At 49.6% G+C, this 21,836-nt stretch overlaps 1 protein-coding gene across 14 annotated transcripts in view; it reads left to right on the top strand.

The window, feature by feature from the left end:
* The window catches only part of faf (ubiquitin carboxyl-terminal hydrolase-like faf), an 819,194-nt gene that overhangs the window by 233,308 nt on the left and 564,050 nt on the right, over nt 1-21,836 (top strand). For all 14 annotated transcript variants that reach the window (XM_075682882.1, XM_075682878.1, XM_075682872.1 and 11 more), the window contains one exon: nt 18,016-18,121. In XM_075682882.1, coding sequence (XP_075538997.1) covers nt 18,016-18,121 — 106 coding nt within the window. The remainder of the gene's footprint in view (nt 1-18,015; nt 18,122-21,836) is intronic.

The following is a 21,836-nucleotide window of genomic DNA, read 5'->3' as shown; positions in this document are numbered from 1 at the left end:
ATGTGCCTTCTTGTGGCCCTAAGGGACCGGCGAATGGCGGAGAAACGTCATGCATAAGACACGTCATACCTCCAATGCTGAAGGAGAGAGAAGCCGAAGAGAGGGCGAGAGGGCCCGCTCCTCAGGCACTGTCCCTATGGGAGGCCGGCTGACAGTACTGCGAAAAGTTTGCTCTCCAGGCCAACTGAGACCGGATAGCGTATCGCAGTCGCCAGCGGAGCACGATCGCTCCTGCTCGGCAGAATGACGCAGCAGCTGAGAAGTTAAGGGGGGAGGCTACACTTGAAAGACTACTTTTTTATTTGTGGACAGATCTGAACGAAATTTTCACACTTTGTGTATTTTATTGTGCAGATTCTAAAAATGTAATTAATTTTGCCATAGGATAAGTAGTTTCCGATATACAGTGGAACCCCGCTCATACGTTCTTCACCGGACTGGGGAAAAAAAAACGTAACAGCCGGGAAAACGCAACAGTGAGGAAAGCTCCGAAAATGAATGAAAAAATGTGCAGCTTCAACTATAGACAATTTATTTCCGCAGAGTGCGCTTAGGACCTAAAAAAAGTCCAGAATTGTGGCTTGCCGTTTCTTTCGCTCGCTAGAAATCACCACACGTTTCTCACTAGCCTGGAAGGCCGCATTGCTGTCAGCGTCGCTGTGAGGTGCGACGTACCTGCGGAGGAGGTCCAGAGCCGCGACGGCTTTTCCAAAGCTACAATTTGGCAACTCCCCGGCATCATGCGGCTCGTGCATCGCAGTCTGCGACTTCACTCGCGACCGAGATCCCAACGATCTCGGCGATGCTCTGACACTCTGACGTCACGACGACAACATCCACGGCGACGTAGTCGTCGTATGTGACTGCCATTTTGGCTTTTTGGCGAGTTTTGGCCGGGCTTGGCTATGGAGCTGGCTGCAAGAAGCCGCACACAAATTCGATGGCGGCCTCTTGATCTGGCGTGCGGCTTCTTGCAGCCAGTTCCATAGCCAAGCCCGGCCAAAACTCGTCAAAAGTCAAAATGGCGGTTGGAGCGCGTTGCCTACTTTAGCCCAGGCGGGTTCGGGGGGCTAAGTTGCGACGTATCATGCGGGAACGTTTTCACAGCTACGACGTAACAGCGGGGTTCGTTATACATTAGATCCTATGGAAGCTATGCCGGGACCGGATGAAAACGACGTAGCAGCCGGGGAAACGTAGCAGTGAGGAACGTAACAGCGGGGTTCTACTGTACTCTAAAAGCATTGTATAAGCTGGGTCCTTTGTTTGGAGGAAATTTAGCATCTAAACAGAAAACCCTAACACAGTGGTTTGAGTATAAAGACTATGTTGAATGTTCTGGGAGTGTCATAAGGTATTAATCAATGTTCTAGGCTAATCTGAGCAAGAGTTAGACCTCATCAATGTTGTGAGAAAAAAGTGACATCTTGACATGACAAACATGTGACCCATTTCAAAAACTTTTTGAGAAGAGTACTGCTTTGGCATATTGGCAGAAACAATGCATATTGTTTCTGCCAAGGGGCATATTGCTTACTACATACATACATTTCTCTTTCTGGCAAAAAAAGAAAAAATTATGCTGATAGCTGAAATAGGACAGAAGCTATTTTACCTTCAGAATCGGAAGTCTGTCAGAATTGTTGTTTTGAGAAATCAAGGAAAAACTTTCTGCAACATTTTTGTTGGCAACATGCCAATAAAATCTCAAGGAAATACACCAGGGGCATAATCTGGATGCATCCCATCTGTATGCCGCTTCTTAGCCAGCTTCCATGCGCTCAAAGAGGCTTCTCGCTTCTTGCTGGAGTTAGCACTTCGATGGCCGTCTTTCTCCTTTGCTCACTCAGATGCAGTGCCAGGAATATTCATATGTAGCTGCCGTAGGATTGCAGTGGATGCAAGCAGGCTCCCAGTCTTGAAGCGTAGGACAGCTTCCGCTACAGCAGCTTGCACAGCAAAGAGAAAAGCATGCTGTTCTTTTGCGACTAAACTCCAAATCACTGAGTGAAGGCTCTCATTCGAATTCTGTCTTGCCTCGCTGGCATCTCTGGAGCAGGTTTTTTTCAGATAGTTGCATATTGACAGGCAGCATTGCTTCTGCCACATGTTCTGGCAAGTTGTAGCGGTGCCTGGGTTCAGGCTCTCCTTTTGCTCTTGCAGCATTGTGACGACACCATGAATTTTCACCGTTTGGACATAGGCTGTGATCCGAACATTCGACAGTGGACATGACATGCCTGTACGTCGCCATCACAGCCTTGTGCATGGCGTCCACGTCACCGTCATTGGATTTTATAGCCCAGCCATTGTACATGCTGAGCCTGGTGATGAGCTCATTTGTCAGCCGGCCTCTCCCACCAAGGCTTTTCTTACCCTCACCTTTTTGTTTCTGCGCTAAATTACGCAGTGCCGTCCCCATGTGCTGTTGGATGTGATTGACGCAGTCCTCCTTCTGGACATCAACAAATCCATAAACTTTTTCTTCTAGGATAGCAGTAAATGTGCGGCTGTCACCATCGCACAAGATGGTTGTGTATCTCAATCCACGTCGCTCTAAAGACCTTCGAAACAGTGTGAGGCCAGCTCCAACTTCTATATGACCAGCTTTGCTGTCAGTTTTTTTTTGGCACTGGTGTGTGTCCTTCCATTTTGCAAAGCCATCAGAATCATGCTTCGGTCCAAGTTCGCACCCTAAACAAAAGTTTGAGAGCATAACATAGTCCAGCACGTACCCTGTGAAGATCTGTACGACAGCACCGACGCCTATGTGAGAGGAGTGACCGCGAGTCATCCAAGTGCCGTCATAGCACACTGCTATATTACCTCTATGACCAAAACATAGGTCCTCATACAGTGTGGCCGCTTTCTGTGCGCACTGGCTCATAGCGACCTCGGCTGCTTGCGTCGCAGCAGGTTTCAAAATTTGCTTCAAGTGGTGCTGATAAGTCTGATGATGCCTCCCACAGTGGGACAATCCAATTGCCGCAAATACATCATTCATGGCTGTCTGGCCATTTCCCGTAAATATCATTGCCCGCGTAGCCGAGAGGTTGATGTCGAATGGATTGCATGTCTTCTTGCCATCAACTTGGGGCGAGCTCCATCTGGTCGCAGTGTCTCCACAATTATTGCACACAACAGTCAGCTTCACTGCGAGGCTGTAGTCGCGATCATCCCTCACTACTTGCGCTGGTTCGTGGCACGTTTCACATCGCAGAACTTGAAGGAGCAAGTTGAGGGAGTTCAGGTTCACTATCATGTAAGGAGCGGTAGGCTGATCTGACGCTGACGCCGTCGCTGCACCGCTCGCCTCTGCAAAAGGCTCAACCTTCCGTGCTGTTGCCGGTACTGACAAAAGCCCCTCAAATGCGGTCTTTTCACGGGCGTGCACCTCGCACACTTCTCCGACACCGATAACATCGGAGTCTATTCTCACGCAGCCGGAGTCGACATCGCGTGCGTTGTCACGGCAAGCACGCTCGCGCACCTTGCAGTTGCCGATAGCATCGCTGGTTATCATAACATGGCCAGAGTCCACGCTGTCAAGGGAAGCAATCCCACGAACACCGCTGTCGCCGATAACATCGACGTTTACGCTTACGCGGCCGGAGTCCACACCGTGCACATTTTGGGGGGGGGGGGGGGGGGGGGAGTGTCCTCGGTCACGACGGCGTTATCAGGCGATGTCAGGGCCTAATTGTTCCTCACAAGCTCCTGCGGCGCAGTAGCAGCTCCAACACGCTTTCTGCCCCTGCCTTTCTTTCGTGTACGGCCGAAAAGACGCAGAGATCGGAACTTCTTTGCACCGGCGGTCATAGTCAACCGCTAGATCACGTTAGGGATAACAAACCTTCGCAAGCGAAAAACCACTTCATAATGGCGGCATGTAGGTAAAACTAGAGGCGGTGTTGGCAACACAAGCTTCCCTAGCCAATCACAAACTGCCATTTTGGTCACGTGCGCCAGCCAACCAATAGACGCACACACTGCGCATTATTTTGTCATTAGCTTTTTCACTCTTGTGTGGTGAGCAGGGTTTCTTACAGAAAAAAATGAAACGCTAGAAACAGGAGCTTTCAGACAAGACCAAAATGGCGCCTGTGGAGCGCGTAGTTCGCGAGCTACGGATGGTTGAAATATGCGAGTTGAGACTTCAATTTAAAGGTCTGCGTGCGTGGATTCGTAGTTTTGATCCCTTATAACTCATAAAATAAGCGTAATTTTGAAACCAAAAGTTGCAGGTTGGTGCAGAAGGGTCTCGGTAACGTGAAAATGAAGAGACTGAAAATGCGATTTTCGGGCCGATTTTTGTCTTTCAAGTGCTGCATCCCCCTTTGAAAGGGCTCACACTGCTTGGATCGTAGAGTGTCGCTGGGCTAATGGACTGACCTATGGGCATCCTTAGGGGGTCGCGCCTGGCATTTGATAGCATGGGGTTGGCACGAAGAGCATCCCTAAAGCTTACAGCATTGTCCGCTACCTCAAACGACAGAAGGTCCGCAACCAAGGACTCAGGCTGCGACAGGGGCTGCAAAGGAGCCTGTTCCGACACCATGCCGAAACGTAGTTGGGTGCCAGATATGTAGGGGTTCAGGCCAACGTGCCCGGTCCCGGCTAGGTAAGGTCTAAGGAGACACGTAGCTCGTCCCCACTCCGCAGCGCATGCAAAGGGGCGCCGCGGCGGGTTCGCTGACTCACCAGCAAGGCGTAGAGACGACTCCAGCTGTTGTACCAATGAATGGGAGTTTATTCCCTGTTATGTACAAAATGCACATACAATATAGGAATACGGCACTGGAGTGGCAGGTGCAGACAACGGGTGAAAGCTCCCGGGAAGTCTGCTCCGCCACACTGGCTCTTCCGAGCAGGTTCGCCGCACAGAAAGTGGCTACCTTGCTCAGAGGGGCGCGGGACCCAAGTGGGTCCGCACGTCCAACAGACAGAAGCACCGAAAGTCAATCTGTCGGCCGAAGGCGCCCACAAAGCCTCAAAGCCTCAAAAAATGTCCGAGGTCATCCAAGCCTTCCTGTTCGCTCTGTACTCAACAGAAGGGCTTTTGATGTTTTTAAAACAATGTGGCTTATACGCCTTCCCGATGACAACAAGTGACAAGCGCTCCGTGCCACTCATATTGGCGGCAAGAAGCACAGTTATCCTTTGCTTGCACTTCTTGCCACCAATGCACGGGTCCCCTTTGAAAGTAACCATCTTGTCGGGCAGAGCTCTGAAAAATAAAGCAGTTTCGGCTGCATTGAACACGTCACTTTATTCAGATGAGGCGTTGTGCTCAAGCAGCTTCACATTTTTCATCTGGGTGGTCACGGTTCCATCAACGCTGGCCTTTTCGCCGCACACACTTCTGAACACGAGTTCGTGTCTTTCCCGAAACCTCGCAAACCACCCTTCTGAAGCACTGAACGATTAGTGTTCATCATTGCAGCGTACTTCTCACCTTGTGCCATGATGAGAGGTCCGCTCAAAGGCACATGCGCATTGAGACAGTCAGTAACCCATTCGAGCAAAGCTTCTTCGAGCTGGGGATGAGGTCCAGTACGCAACCGCTTTCTTGATGCATCAAACTTCCCGCTTTCGAAGGCTTGAAGAATCTGTTGTTCATTTTTCACGTACGTTCCCAATGTGCTCCTCTTCACGTTGTACTTTGTCATAACGTCCTGTCGGGATTCGCCATTCTTCAAAGCCTGTAAAATTTCCACCTTAGTCGCCATGTTCTTGACTTCGTACTCCTGCCACTTTGCTGGTGTTGCCATCACTGTAGCGCACAATGTTGGTGGCATGCAAAACACGGTCACAATGAAAAAAGAAAACTTCACAAGAAGAGATGATGGCGACTCGACAACACAAGGGAAAATGGCGCCGAAGGCACGGTGGAGTGAAGAAAGAAGACACCGATGTTCGGTGATGCTGTGATCGCCCCCACTAATTGACGACGATGGCGATGCCTCTCAGGTTTCGGTTTCACTCCAGGGGAGCCAACGCCGCTTTACCACACTTTTGTGTAGAGGCAGCTGTCAGCATTTGTCCAAATTAAGCGGTGCGGGGCCGAATTATGACCAATTAACGACGGTTTGGTCCCATAGACTAACATGCACTTTGGCCGAGACCAATAGAGCCATCCGAATTATCCAAATTTCTAAATTAACAGGTGTCGAATTAATGAGCTTTTACTGTAGTGAACTTTATAAAGGCCGTGATCAAGCATTTGCTCATATTTCTGATCAATGTGTTTGATTTTGTCCGCTCCCGCTGCCATATTCTTTGTCATGCATCTGATGGCTGCACGGACCTCGAATTCATTAATGGTGGCATATGGTTGAGTTTCCCTTGATGTTCCTTTTCGTAGGGAGGGGGTGATATTGTTATGGAAGGATGAAAGGAGAGAGAGAGCAAGAAGAACATCGCGAGACGCTGGCTGCTGCGTGTTGTTACTAGGCAGCCATTTTAACCCCATTGACTCTGCTTGTCTATGCATTCTAAATACAGTCTTGTACTCTCAACATCACCGTAATATTATGTCTCCTCCAAAGCATTTCGCCTCCACCTCGGCCAGGAATTCCTCCTCCGCGCCTGCATACGTGTGGAGCAGGTGTTCTAGTGTCTTATTGTTTTGCCCTTAGTTTTTGGTCGGGTCTGAGATGGCTCTGAGTATTCGACAGGGTTTGCTCATACTCAGCGTTCCGTACAGACTGTCGCAGAATTTCTTCCAATTGCTTTCAGCCAATTCTAGGGCATAATCTTCTGCCTCCTTTGTGATTTCAGCAATGCAGATTTTGAGTTTCCTATTTAGCTTCTGCTTCCACCATTTGCTGAGCCTCCTGCAAGCTTCCCAAAGGTGGAGCAGATGCGGATCGATGGCTGGAGCTTCCTCCGTGGTAGCCAGGTTTTTGGTGACCGCCTTTCTTTGCCTGCGGAGGTTATCAAACCATTCGTCCAGGGTTCCTATGTCGAGATCTGCATCTGTTGTGCATTGCCTGTACTCGAATGTAAGTTGACCCCGCTATATTGCATGTGACAGGAGAAAAAAAGAAAGAGCATACCCGCGGGCGCATTCCATAACGAAAATTTATTAGTAGCTGGCATGGTCACTGAACTACTCATCCTCACTAGTGCTGCCATCGTCATTGCTGCTACGGTCCCACAGCATGTCGTCGCCCAGCGAAATTTCGCATTTGCATACATACATAAGTCCACGCCGAAAGCACCTAACCACACAGAGCCGTCAGGGAGGCTCTTTTGACATGCCCGGTTGGCGTAAGGTCGCGGTCTTCTGCTGCCAGCCACTCGTGCTCACGGCGGAGCAAGTCCCTAAAAGGTGAAGATCCAGGCTTGTCTCATGACCATGTCGCACGTCACTGGCAGGGACCGACCACGCATTTCGGCGACGTATGCCACAAGCTTGGCCTTTAGCTCCAGAAAGCGTCCCGACTTCGGCCTGCGGAAACTTCTTCACTTGACGTCACAGGTGAAAATTTTCCTTCGCTGCCGTCGCCACTCTTGCACCACCCATTAAAGAACATCAAACTTGCGGCCCATTGTGCAGTTGTTTCCTCAGCATAAAGGATGGCAGCCCTCTTCAACGCTGCTGGGAACGAGCGGTGAATGTTTAGTGGACTTGGGGCACTCATGACGACTGAGGAAGCACGGAAGTAGCACTTGGCTGGCAGTCAAATTGAACCCATGAAACCAAATGGCCACAGGGAAAGAGAAACACGCGAGCGGTGTCTGCACTTCCATGAACTATCGATACTCCCCGCACATGGCGCTGTTCTGAGGGTGCCACCGCAAATGGAACAGCAGCACTTCCATGAACTATCGACACCCCACATAAGTGCGGTGCGCGCTGTAAAACTAAAAAAAATGTTGAAAAACCCTTCCAAAAAGCTAACAAACGCGCGGGATAGCGGAAAGCTACAGGTGTGGCTGTAGAGCAAACATAAAATTGTAACTACGTTGTAGCTCCCCTGATATCCTGTTGGTCTTGCTTTTTTTGCGGTGCGATGTTTTGGTTTCGATTGTAAGTCGATTCCCCCACTTCAGATTTTCTAATTTAAAAAAAAAATTGGTTGACTTACAATCATGTAAATACGGTATGCAGTGATCACTCGCCAGGCTTTGAGTGTTCAGCCACATGGCGCCCACGAGATTCCTTCCCATTGTCAGGTCAGGACTAGTGTCTGTTTGTGCGCGATTCCTTATCCTTGTTGGGATTGTGGGGTTCGTGAGCAGTTGTAGATCCCCACTTATCCATAAGTTCTACAACCTGTCTTCCCTTGACCTCTTGGGGGGGGGGGGGGGGTAGCCTATGCCCGGTCCCTTGCATTAAAATCGTCGGCATTTAGTAGTGGTTTGGTGTGCGCTTTTCTAACCACTCCTTCAATTATCTTGGTAAAATGCGCTGCCCTTTGATGTAGACAGGGCGGGCTATAGATGTTTAGGAGAAAAACGCCATGTCATCCTGGGCCCTTGCACAGAATTTCGACTAATAGGTGAGGGATGCCCGTATCGGCACCGGTATCACGTTTGATTAGCGTTATGGATCTGTGTATTAGCGTTGCTACTCTGTGTTCTTCCGAAGCTGTATATGTTTCATAGCCCTGCATCCTTGGTTTGATTCCGACTTCCTGGAGGGCTATTACTGCCGATGGCGTCTGTTGGGACTTACCAGCTGCTCTATCACTCCCTTTTTACGCCGGAACCCTCTGCAGTTCCACTGCCTGGCCTGTGTGGTTTCCCTAAGGCCCCTGGGGCGCCTAGCCGTGACTTTCTGAGTCTTGTCCGATGGTGTGCAGTAAGGATAAGGGGACTTTGCACTAGCGCGTAAAAAAGAACACGGACCGGAACATGAAAAAAGACACACCGAACGCAAGTTAAGGCAGAAAGCTGGGCTAGTTGGTGGTTATTCATATAAGGGGACATTGCACTAGCGCGTAAAAAAAAGACACGGACCGGAACATAAAAGAAGACGCACCGAACGCTAGTTAAGGCAGAAAGCTGGGCTAGTTGGTGGTTATTCGTTTAAGGGGACATTTCACTAGCACGTAAAAAAGGACAAGGACAGGAACATGAAAAAAGACACACCGAACGCAAGCTAAGGCAGAAAGCTGGGCTAGTTGGTGGTTATTCGTACAAGGGGACATTTCACTAGCGCATAAAAAAGAACACGGGCAGGAACATGAGAAAAGACACCCTGAATGCTAGACATGTTGTTCCTGTCTATGTCCTTTTTTTACGCGCTAGTGCAACGTCCGCTTATACGAATAATCACCAACTAGCCCAGCTTTCTGCGTTAAGGGGGGACGCGGGTTTTACATCGCGAAAAATGGCAAAAAAATGATCTTTTTAAAATCATATCTTCAGTTTCTATAACCCTTTTTCTATCTGATAACCAGATATCATCACTGTAAACCACTTAGAAGTGCCCTAAAAAAATTCGTTTTATCAGCCAAGGTGGCGAAAAATCTCGCGGAAATCAAGAAAGAACAGCGTTTTTCACACCACAATATCACCAGAACGGCGTGCCCGAGTGCCGCCATCTTGGTCTCATTGGAAACGCATTCTGTCGCGGAACGCATCTTAAGAGAAGCGCGATCCAGCACGCAGAAGTCAGTTGCCGATGCCCCTCCTGGCATACGCCCTAGAGTAAGTGCCATACCATACATGCACGGGATATCCCACAACTTGAAAAAGATTGCCCAAAGGGCGAACGTAAGAGTTGTTTTTTCTGCTCCCGACAAGCTCGGCAAGCTTTGCAGGCTGACTGATCCAAATGCCGCCCCTTCCGATAAGTGCAGAAAGCATCACCGAAAAAAGTTTGTCGAGTGTGTACACCGGGTGGTGTACAACCTCCCGCTTTCATGTGGGAAGAAATATATCGGACAAACTGGGCGTTGCCTCAATGATCGGCTCCGCGAACACAGCAACAATGTAAAAAACGGCTCAGGTGGTTTCTTGGCGATCCACTGTCGCGATCATGGGTGCAAGCCTCTTAAGGATCAATGCACGATTGTTTCCCGTGCCAGAACGCAGCTCATCCGTGAGATATCTGAAGCGCAGATGATCGCGAAATTGGGTGATGCGTGTGTTAGCTTCCCGTCTCTGGCTCTCACAGAAAAAGAATTACGTTGCTTGGACGCGGCGTCACATGACACGTAACCATGTTACATGACTTCGCACTTCATTTCCTTGTAAGCGCATGCGCGATCTAAGTTGCCTGCCATGTATAAAATGACGCAGTGGCACAATAAACTTAGTTGAAAGTTTGCGCTTGGTGTGTCGTCTTCTTTCACGTCCGTGTCGTTTTTATGTCGCGCAATATCATTTAAGCAATGGATTACCAACTTGCCCGGAATGCTGCTCGCATTTCTCAGTCTTCGAATTTGCCGCTTCAGCGATGTCCTCCATACAGTAACAAGTGCACAAAAAAGCAAATGATTGAAGGTTGTGCCGGAGTCTGCAATAGGCCGCGCCGACCACGTGACTCCAGCGCGGTTCACCATTGGTCCGGCGCTCGCGTCATCTGTTCGGCTCTTTGCACCTCGCGAGTCAGAACGTCTCCACTCGCCGTAACCTCGACGTGTTGAAACGGGTACTACGCGGACATCGCAGTAGCGTGGCCGATTCGTACGTTTGTGGACATTTCAGACTCGCGGCTAAGCATTCTGAGCATCGGCGACGTGGACTTCGCCACCGAGATTCACGCGCGGAATCCTTGAACATGCGGCTAAGCCTTTCAGTACTCGGTGTTTCGGAATTCGTGACGAAGCACATCGCACATGCAATCCTCGGACTCGCGGCTAAACATTTCGCGCACAGGCAGTCTCCGACGCGGCGATCATGCACATCGCACGCGGACTTCTCGTACCCCCACCTAATCATTTCGTGCATCAGCGCCTCCGACTGCGCAAACAAGAGCATCGAGTGTCGACTCCTCGAGCCTGCGTCTAGGCATTTCGCGCGTTGGCACCTCAGACTGCGCGAATAGGCGCATCGAGTGTCGACTCCTCGGACTGCGCGGCTAGGCATTTCGCGTGTCTGCACCTCGGACGCGCAACCAAGCATACTGCGCGTTCACTCTATAATCATATGGTCACGATAGCTCGTAACAATATCTATCATAACCCCCCCCCCCCCGCCCCCCGTAAAGAGCATATCATCATGAGCTCTGTTCACTAGGCCCCTTAGGCTGGTACATCTGGCTGCAGAAGTGATCAAGGCATCATACAAAAGTACAATTCTGGAAAGCACCTAGCAGCTGCATATCTATAACTAGCTCTCTGATCCTAACTTGCAAGCCATTGTTAGGTGAAGATGACTTGGAAGGCTACTTACACTCAGAGCCTTCATTCAGTAACATGGTCAATTCTACAAAATGAAAAAAAAAAATGCCTCGCTGATTGTTTTGGAGACTGCTATCAATCAGGCACAATCAGGCAGCCTGCAGGTACAACAGTTGTGGGTCCGACTCACCACGACCGGATAGCGAGCGAATATGTTCGCCCCATGCTGAATCCCAACGCCTGGTTGTTCGCGTGTACGGTCACGCGAACGGTGGCGCGTTCGAAGGCGGGCACGCGAGACGGTCTCGCAGAAGCTGGGATCGGCGCATGCGCGGCACGTCCGAGCTGCTTTCCGTCCCGCCGCCAAAGAGGGAGCGCCTTGTTTTTCGGCGCCCAAGTAACCCCGCCTGTCGGCGGCGTTAGCAGCGCAACACTCGCGCCCTCTCTCGTACTGCGCCTCAACCACTCCGACCGCCGCGGGCGCCAGGCCGCGCGGCGAAGCCGGATTACAGGAGACGCGCCGTCCGGGAAAACAACATATCAGGGGACGCGTGAGAGTCGCGCATCCCCCCACACTGGAACTATATTCATGCCCACACAGAGTTCTGCAGCTCGGTTTGAAACCCAGGCACCATGCTCTTTGTAGAGAATGGTGCCTAATAAAGTTTCTTGTGCTAGTTCAGTGGCCAGTGTGCTATTATTTTGAGCATTTGCAGTCACACATTTAGTATGGGCATTCTAACAAAACATAGAACTTCAAAACGGTGCCATTTGTATTGCTGTAGATTCACTTCAGCGAAAGCTACATTTGTCTGAAACTTCAAATGTGTTTATTTCAGTTCGATGTTTTTGCACACCGTACTCAGCCTTACAAGTGTTTTGTCTGGGTTCTTTTTGGCCAAAAATGACAAGGGTGGTATCATTTTATTCATATTGAAATGATCTGGGGGCTGATGCTATTTTTATTACTCTTGCACCGTCATGAAAATTACATTCAGGTATAGTACTCGCTGCTAATTAGAAAAAAATGTTCTTAATAAATGCAAAATTGTTTTTTTGTCCGTAAAATGCTTTCAAATAAATAAAAATAGCATCACCCCCTACAGCAGGTCTTTAGCAATGGTGTCAAGCATTTAGTTTTTGGTTTAGCAAGAAGGAATCATCGAAAAGCCCCGTAACGAGTTTGAAATTAATTTGACTTCAGACCTCAATATTTTTTTAACTGCTACAGCTATCAAAAATCTAATTACAGATCTGAAATCAGCACGAAAAATTACTACCCCAGTCAGTGGAGTTTGTTAAAGATTCACCCAAAGATAAAAAAAAAAGTTTTAGGACCCACCTCCCCCCTTAAGTGCAGTCCGGGCCTATTGTAGGACTTTCCTGCCTTTTCTTTAATAGTAGAGCTTGTTGTTTCTTTTCTGATCAGCTGCCTGCACTCAATTTGTAAGGCTTGTGTTCTCCAGTCTATCTCTTCATCTTGCATGGCGAATTTCCGATCAATGTATTCTGTAAACCGAGCGACTGTCGTGTCTATCAGGTGTGTTACTGTTGCCTCCGTGACTGGTGTCACCTGTACTGTCTTGGCAGTGCTATTGTTCCCCGTCGCTGTGTTATTTGATTGAGGGAGTGACTGTTGAATTGCAGGTGCTTGTACCGGCTTTTTAAGCTGCCTGTTTTCTCTCTCGAAGCCTCTAACCTGACTCTTGTGATTTCCAACTCTCTTCTTAGCTGCGCTAGTTCGGCAGAAAGTGTGTTGTCTGGTTTGGTTTGGGAGGCCATTGCTGCCCAGCTCACCTCAATTTCTTCGTTAGCTTGTGTCATTTTCTTCTGCTTCTGTTGAGGGGGTGGTTGTTGCCTCAGCTCAGGGGAGCTTGATCACCCCCGAGACTCTGATCTTGACCTGGACTTGGACCTTCCCGAAGTGACTGAGCGCTCCCTCTTCGAGCTCAGCCAGCATTGCTTGATAATCCCCCGCTGCTTGGGCCGGCTCTAGTGCTGGTGCTGTTGCTGCTTCAGTCGGCCTCGCGACTGGATTTGCTTGAGTTGTGACATTCTGGTGCTTCGGTAGCATGTTCCCTGCCGCAAAAGGCACAAGTGGTTTCACAGATGTGGTCTTGCAGTGGGTCCCCTATTCCGCACTGGGTGCATTGGTTTGTCGCTACTCTTGGGCACACGTTCATATGGCGGCCCGTCGCCTGGCAGGTCCTGCAGTTTTGAGCCATCACAATCGGGCAGCTGACACCGAGGTGCCCCCATGTGCACCTCATGACCTAGCTGCTGAACTGGATGTGTACCTTCGAAATGCCTGAGCCTTTGCACAGGACCACCAAATCTTAGCAAATGCCAGCCAGGCAAAGTATTACAACAAAAAGCGCACTCCAGCTACCTTCAAGTTTGGAGACTTGGTTCCCTAAGACGCTCACCCGCTAAGTAAGGCAGCCATTGGATTCACAGCCAAGTTTGCCCCGCGACGCACAGGTCTCTTTAGAGTGACTGCACAGTTTGGACACAATACCTACAAACTCAGAGAACCGGCTACAGGGAAACAGAAAGGCCTCGCTAATGCAGACTAGCCAATTCCTTACCGTGTGCCTTGGAAGCCCTCTTCAAAGGATAAAAGGGGGGGAGGGGGATCTGTGAGATTACCGGGCCGACGCCAGGTGGCACAGAGTCGAAGGCACAAGAGGGTAGGCAACTGGATAGACAGGGTGTCTACCAACCGGGAAAGCTGGGAAAACCAGGAATTCTCAGGGATATTGAGTAGTCTGGAAAAAGTCAGGGAAAGCTCAGGGAATTTGTGCTTCTATCAGGGAAAATTAGCTGTAATTTCCTGGAAAGGGAACGAAAGTCGTGGTAATGATGGCTTGAGTAACAGACAGGAATCGTAACAAATCATTTTGATGCCCTATCATAGGCTGGAGGAGTTGCCAGTGTGCAGTGAACGACCGACTTTTTGGATTGCTTCGCGCTACCACCACGTACCCCCTAGAGTCAGTGTATCAGAAAGTGAAATTTCGGGCGCAAGAACCCTTCGCCGTACGATTTTCCTGAGTTTCCTGCCGGGACCATCGGTCCGAGACGGCCTTAATCAAAGCCACCACCGCGGCCATTTTGATTACCTCGCCGCCTCGAACCGGTGCTCTCGCATGCGGATCCTACGGCAACGCTAGGCCTAGCTGCTTTGACGTTCGCTATTAAGCTTCTTGCTGTTGGGTGCAGTGTTTTTCATTGAAGGAATTCGCCGCTATCAGCAATGGCACCGACTCCGCATTTGTTGTCCTCACGATTGGCTTCGAAGCCCGGAAGAAACGATGCGTTGCGTAATGCCAGTTCCCGAAAGTCAGCTTCGCCTCTGTACAGAAATGTTTCTTCGTGAGGCAAACGCAAAAGTATTGCGGGGAAGCTCAACAAGCGTATGAAGTGGCTATTGCCACGGGACACAGTATGTATTCCTTAATTATACATGCATGCACCCGGCATCTCCTGTCACAGTCCAAGCACCAATATGACTAATACGTGTACTGACAGGCCTTCAGAGCTTTTTCGAATGTGCCCGTGGCAGTTTGAGTCTTTTAAGGGCAGTAAAACACGCAGTAAAGACGCCCTTGAGGAGTTAGAAAAATCTGACGTTGACTGTACAACTGACCAAAAAGATCCTTCAAACGGTCCGTGGGGCGAACGAGCGGCAGAAGGAGGACGAGAACAGAAAGGACCTACGCATTGAGGAATGAACAGGAAAGCTAGCGTGCTGCCACCGTTTTGAGGGAGCTAGAGCTCCAAAAACAAAGTGTTGGCTGATGCTGAAATGCAGTTGTCCCTCATCCACACCAAAATAAACTCTTTAAAGCAGTGAAACACAACACTGGGTCATCGTGCGCGTGCTGAGAGTATGTCAGGACAGTTGAAGTTGACTTGCAAGCTGTTGAGAGAGAATCTCAATTGTGACAAAGTTTGGGCCTCATACCACTAAGCTTGCTACCAGCTTATCGAAATAGCTCATATTCGAAAATATTTGCTTCTTTATGCTTCACCTTATTATTCGTATTTGAGAATGTCCGACTCGATTTGCAATTTTTTCGGAAACGTTTTATTTGCTGTGCATTTTACTAACACCTCCCTTCTGTTCTCTTTTTGAATAAAATAAACACTACTCCTTAGTATTGACCCTTTCAGATACTGTGTACCCAATAGTGTAAAGCAAGATAGTGCGTCAACAGCAAAAGCACTGATGAAAGCAATGATATCAGAATGTGTTGCATACATCTTGAAACATTGATGAATGGAATTGTGCTGCAATTTTGAATAACAAGCAGAATGTTTTAGCAAATGATTCGGAAAGTAGACGGTTGGGCGTTTTTACTCTGTCTCTGCATATGGTACGTGACGGGTTCACTTCTTTCATTGTTTTTCACAATGTCATGCATCAGGCATAATTCTTAAGTGGCTGGGAAAGTGCTTTTCAAGCTTTTCAAAACAGGAAACAGTTTATGTCCTCGTATTTGATGTTGCTGTATCAGTTTTCGCATAGAGTCCACATTCTATAAAGTTGAAAAAACTCACCAAACAGTGGAAAATTATTTCTTTCCTGCAGCTGTATACTTTCTATGATTCTGAAGATGCAAGAAATGTGGTTAAAGCAAGTTTTCAATCAACAGGATAAATTGGCATCTGAAAAAGTTAAATTGGATGAAGTCATTTTTTTTTTTTTTAGTTTTTTTCACATGCTTTCACAGCATTGGGCAACGTGGTTTCAGCCCGTCTCGACATAAAACATAGTTCTGCGTCAGTCAGGGAATGTTACAAAGGCACTCAGGGAAAACCTGGAAAACTCAGGGAATTTGGAAATGTCAACTTGTAGTGTCAGGATTGGGGGCTCAATCCCATCGCTCGTGATCCGTTGTCAGGATTGGAGTCCGGCATGAATTCGAAGGTAGCTGGCCCATGCCGTCGTCCAACTTATCCACGCTGAGGACGTTGATGAAGGGAAGAACTGCTTCTCATCGGGAACGAGGAATATGGGTTTATTTACAGTATTTAAATCAGTCTAACATGACTGCTTGAGAAAAGTGCATCAGTCTAACATGACTGCTTAAGAAAAAGAGTGTCAGTCCAACATGACTGCTCAAGAGAAGTGTATCGAGCAGTCACACCACAGCAGTTTTTAAACACTTGCTCCTCCCGCGATACAAGGTGACACGAACGTTCGTTTACTCATCGTAAACTAGCCGCCCCCCTCCCCCCCCACCTCCCCAGGACGGCCCACACACACAAAGGCTCACACGTTCGAGTGTCCGGAACCGACGTCAGAGGGGAGCCGTTCCGGGTAGCTCGGAGCCATTCTGGGTAGCTTGTTGTCCTGCGTCCCGGGCGGCGCGTGGGAAGCAACAAAAAATGGCTTTCCCGCGACAGCTTGCGCACGCGTAGCAGATCAGGTCCGCGCTGGGGAGTTCGGGCACAATAGTTCGCCCGCCGAACTCATTCCGTCACAACGGCGATGGGGCTAGAGGATGGCGGCGGTTTTCAGCACAAAGCCCACTTCATCGAACGCATCCTAGCTGAAGCGACGGAGAGTGGGGGATGAGCGTCTTGTTCCCCAGTCGTAATTGGGTGGCAATCCTGCATTGCAGCTCGCCATTCTTAACAGTAGACACCTTGATTAGAGTAGCAGGCACGGGACGGTAGGCAACGGTGTGTGGCAGGGAGGGAAAAAATGAAAGGCGTGTGTGCGTGGTTGACATGCGGGGAGTGCGCAACGACGAACTGAGTGAGTGAAGTAATCGGCAGAGCAAGCCGCGTGCGGTGCGGAATGCAGACTACGTGTGTGTGCGTGAGTCGAGGATTTCCCGAAATCAAGAACGTACATGGCAACTCGATAACGATGAACAAATAGACATGTCAATATTTGACCATAAATGGAAATAAATGGAAAACAGTTGCCTGGCATAGACTGAACATCTGCCGTATAGAGTGGATGCGACGTCACTCCCTCCTCTGTCACTTTTCCTCTCCCAACGCTCGCGTGCTCACAACAGCTGTATGCTCTCGCTCGTTACGTACTCCGACGTCAGCACAGAAGATGGTGTGTAAAATGTGCTTCCTCCTCAGCCTCCCTCGCCCTCATATTATGCCAAGGGAAAGACGTTCGCTCGCTTAACCTAAAGAACACCAATGCCGAGGTGCAAGTGCCACTAAGAGACACCTACATCAAAGACTAGGGTAGCGTACCATTTCTTTTTGCTCAGAACGACGCAGCAATTTTTTGTCTTTAAGTGCAGCATTGGGTTTGGAACTCTTCCATGTGATACCAATGTGACTGCCTTGTAAACAAACAGTAAAATTTTGTTTGGCTCATGGGTTGTGCATCGCAGAGAAATGGGTGGTGAAAAGGCATCATTGTCATCCACCTTAGATTTGCTACGAAGGAAACCAATGCAGGTTTCTTTGCAGAGTAAAAGCTTTGTTGTTGAGTTCATCCTGAATTGACCACTGCCTTTTCATGGCTCTGCCATCAAAGCTAACCAGGAGGCTAGCAGAAGTGCATTTGAAAAGGTGGTGGGAATTTTATGAAAGTAAATTCAACTGTAAGCTGCTACTCATATGTCATTTTGTAGAAGTGATTTGTTTGTGCACTGCTCGAGGTTCGTGGAATAACTGAGATGAGCTTATGCTGTTTTGGAATTGGGCATCGTGGCACAATCACCCTTTGCTCTTGCAGGTTCCACTCCTACAATGGAACGCGGCCCTCTGACTCAGTGCCTCCAGGATCCCAGATTCCGGATGACCAGGTGTTTGCCCGTCCTGTTGACACCAGAACACCCAAGGTGGGTCACACTTCACACTTTGCATGACCATTTATAGAGGTTTTTCAGTGAGCTTGGATCTCATGAAGGGTTTGTCCAGCTACACATAATGTGGCCACATAGTTTTTTACTTCCAGTTATTCTAAAAGGTTGTTATAGTGAAAGCCCGAAAATTAACCATTCCACCCATGAACCTATCAGTTCATAAGTCGTCACCATTTGAGCTATCCACGGAAACATCGTTGCTGGCTCTCAGCCCGTCCTGTTATATTTCATATTTTCTATTGCCACGCACCACCAAAGCACCATATAATAAGAGACGAGCGCAAACCAGATGCTGACACTGAGAGAACTGCTGAGAAAAAGGAAGCTCCATGTCTCCTCCAAAGTGCAATGTTTCTTGTGTAATGGGTGCACTGAACAGTTCCGAGGGTAACGTCTCTTCGTAACCAAGGAGGCAGGTGACGCAGAGCAGGAACAGCTGGTTGCCCGAACGGCTCACACTCGTGCCAAGCACTGGCGGTCCGGCTGGCCCACTGGTTGCACAGCAGGCATGGAAGAAGTGATCTGGCTGGCCTTGTTCTTGGGCTCTTCTTCTTCATTACAATTACCCCCGGTGCAAAAGCGGAGCCATCCTGGCGACTTGCGACGTGGAGACGAGCGGGTCATAGAATTGTTTCAGGCGGCGCACGTGAACAACATCCCGTCCACGGCGGCGCTTGTCGGATGTCGATGTAAGCGGCTCTATGACATAGTTGACCGGAGAGGTCCGTTCGACAATGCGGTATGGTCCATCATACTGCGAGAGAAGTTTTGTCGAAAGTCCAGGCGTGGTAGAAGGCACGGACAAGACAAGGGTGTCGGGAGCTAAGTTCGGATTCGTAGCGTCGCCATCACGATTGGCTTTTTGTCGTTGTTGGTCAGCGGAGGTGAACTTTCGGGCTAATTGACAGCATTCCTCGGCGTAACGGGCGACGGCTGAAACGGGAGCACATTCTGACGCGTCTGGTGTATAAGGCAAAACCGTATCGATGGTATGGGAAGGATCGCGACCATAGAGAAGAAAGTATGGAGAAAATCCTGTAGTACTTTGTGTAGCCGTATTATATGCGTTAGTGAGAAATGGGAGGATGATGTCCCAGTTTGTATGCTCCGATGAAACATACATGGCGAGCATATCACCAAGAGTGCGATTGAAATGCTCTGTAAGTCCGTTAGTTTGAGGATGGTACGTCGTGGTGGTCCGGTGAACTATGCGGCATTGAGCAAGCAGAGCTTCAACCACCTGCAACAGAAACACACGGCCTCTATCACTCAGCAGCTCCCGAGGTGGACCATGACGAAGAATGAAACGGTGGAGCAGAAAGGATGCAACGTCACTGGCGGTCGCTGCAGGTAGAGCAGTGGTTTCGGCATAGTGTGTAAGGTGATCAACCGCGACAATAATCCATCGTTTTCCAGCGGGTGTTAGTGGTAGCGGCCCGTACAGGTCAATTCCCACACGGTCGAAGGCACGAGCAGGGCACAGGAGCGGCTGTAATAATCCGTGGGCTGGATGAGGCGTAGATTTGCGGCGTTGGCATTGCGGGCACGAGTGGACAAACTTTTGGACAAAAGTAAACATTCCTCGCCAGTAGTAACGTTGCCGCAGGTGCTCATACGTCTTCAAAACACCTGCGTGTGTGCACATTGTGGGTCAGTATGGAAAGACGCGCACATGTCAGAACGCAAAGCCCTAGGGATAACCAGGAGCCACTTGCGACCATCGGGCTGATAGTTCCGTCGATACAAGAGTTTATCCCGGACAGCAAAATGGACAGCCTGGCGACGCAGGGAGCGGGAGATGGGAGATGCAGGCGAGCCAGAAAGGAGATCCGTCTTGTGATACGACATGACCTAGAATCATGAGCTTGCGCGCGGCGAACTGGCACGTTTTCAGGTTCAGTTGCAAGCCTGCGTTGGTCAAGGACGTCAACACTTGCCTAAGGCGAAGAAGATGCGTGCTGAAATCAGGGGCGAACGCAACGATGTCGTCGAGATAGCACAAACACATGCTCCATTTTAGGCCGCGCAAGATATTGTCCATCATTCGTTCAAAGGTAGCAGGCGCATTGCATAGGCCAAATGGCATCGCATTAAATTCGTATAAACCATCTGGCGTAATGAATGCAGTTTTAGGGTGATCAACTGCTGACATCAAGACCTGCCAGTAGCCCGAGCGTAAATCCAATGAAGAGAAGAATTTAGTGCCTTGCAAGCTGTCCAGAGCGTCGTCAATGCACGGTAGAGGGTAGACGTCTTTGCACGTTACCTTATTGAGACGGCGATAATCGATGCAGAACCGAATGGAACCATCTTTTTTTGTGACGAGAACCACCGGTGATGCCCACGGGCTATTGGAAGGTCGAATGATGCCGCGCTGAAGCATGTCGTCCTCGTGCTCACTGATCACCTGACGCTCCTTGGCGGATACGCGGTACGGACGCTGCAACAATGGCGCGTTCGAGCCAGTGTCGATGTGGTGGCTGACGGTTGACAAGCGACCCAGAGTAGGCTGAGCGACATCAAAAGAAGAGCGGAACTGGGAAAGCAGGTGAAGAAGCTGGGAGCGCTACTCAGAAGTAAGGTCATCGGCAGTGAAAGGTGTGAATAAGTCAGGTGATGGCGGAGCAGAAGTAGAAAGTGCACAGAAGTCGGTGAGCTCTGCATACGAAGCATCCGGCACGTCGGTTATAAACATGTCATCAATAGGCTGAACATGGCCAAGTGCTTCGCCGCGAAGAGCCATCAAGGCTGTAGGAAGCTGATTGCAGACAACGATGGCGCTGAAACCGGCTGATGAAATGTCAAGCGCGGTGAAAGGCAGGGGAACGTCCTTGCGGGTCATGAAGAGTTCTGAAAAAGTGAAGAGGAGAGCGCCTTCAGAGACTGCTCCACAGAAGACGGGAACAACGGCAGACGAGTACGGTGGTATGGCGATGTCTTCTCGGAGGACTAGCCTAGCGGGAAGAGAAGTGGCGCCGACGAGGGGCACGTCACACAGAGGCAATAATTCGACTTCAGCGCGTGCACAATTGATGACTGTGTTATTTCACTATAGAAAGTCCCACCCAAGTATCACTTCGTGAGAACAGGACTGGAGAACCGCAAACTCCACAATATAGAGAACGCCCTGAATAACAACTCTAGCTGTGCATGCTGCTGAAGGCTGCACTGGCTGGGTGCTTGCTGTGCGAAGAGAAAATGCAGAAAGTGGCGTCGTAACTTTTCGTAAAGCGCGAGAGGCGTTCATTTAGGAAAGACACGGCTGCTCCAGTATCAATTAGTGCAACGGTAGGGACGTCGTCAACAGTAAGATCGACAACGTTCGAAGGCGACAATGGAGGACTTGTACAGATCGATGGCGACACAGTTCTTGCCTCCTGAGCTGCAGTGCTTAGCTTTCCTCTTGCGTGGGTGAAGGGCGCCGACACATTGGGGACAACGAGCGGCGACGCGGGGAAGGTGAACGACATGTAAGGACCGGGCGCTCGGCTGGTGGCCTGTTCGACTGCCGACTAAAATAAGTGTCGTGGAAAGGCTGCACGTTGGCGTAGGGAGGCGACTTCACAAACTCATCAGAGTGCAGCATGCGGCGGCAGCAGAGTCGTGCAATGTGGCCGGGCATACCACAGGCATAACATATGGGCCTGTTGTCTTGCGTGCGTAAAGTAAAGTAAAGTGCGTAAAGTGCGTA

The sequence above is a fragment of the Dermacentor variabilis genome, chromosome 2, assembly GCF_050947875.1.
Source record: "Dermacentor variabilis isolate Ectoservices chromosome 2, ASM5094787v1, whole genome shotgun sequence".
Lineage (NCBI taxonomy): Eukaryota > Metazoa > Arthropoda > Arachnida > Ixodida > Ixodidae > Dermacentor > Dermacentor variabilis.
Note: the sequence above shows the minus strand (reverse complement) of the source record. Positions and strands in the feature narration are given on the sequence as shown.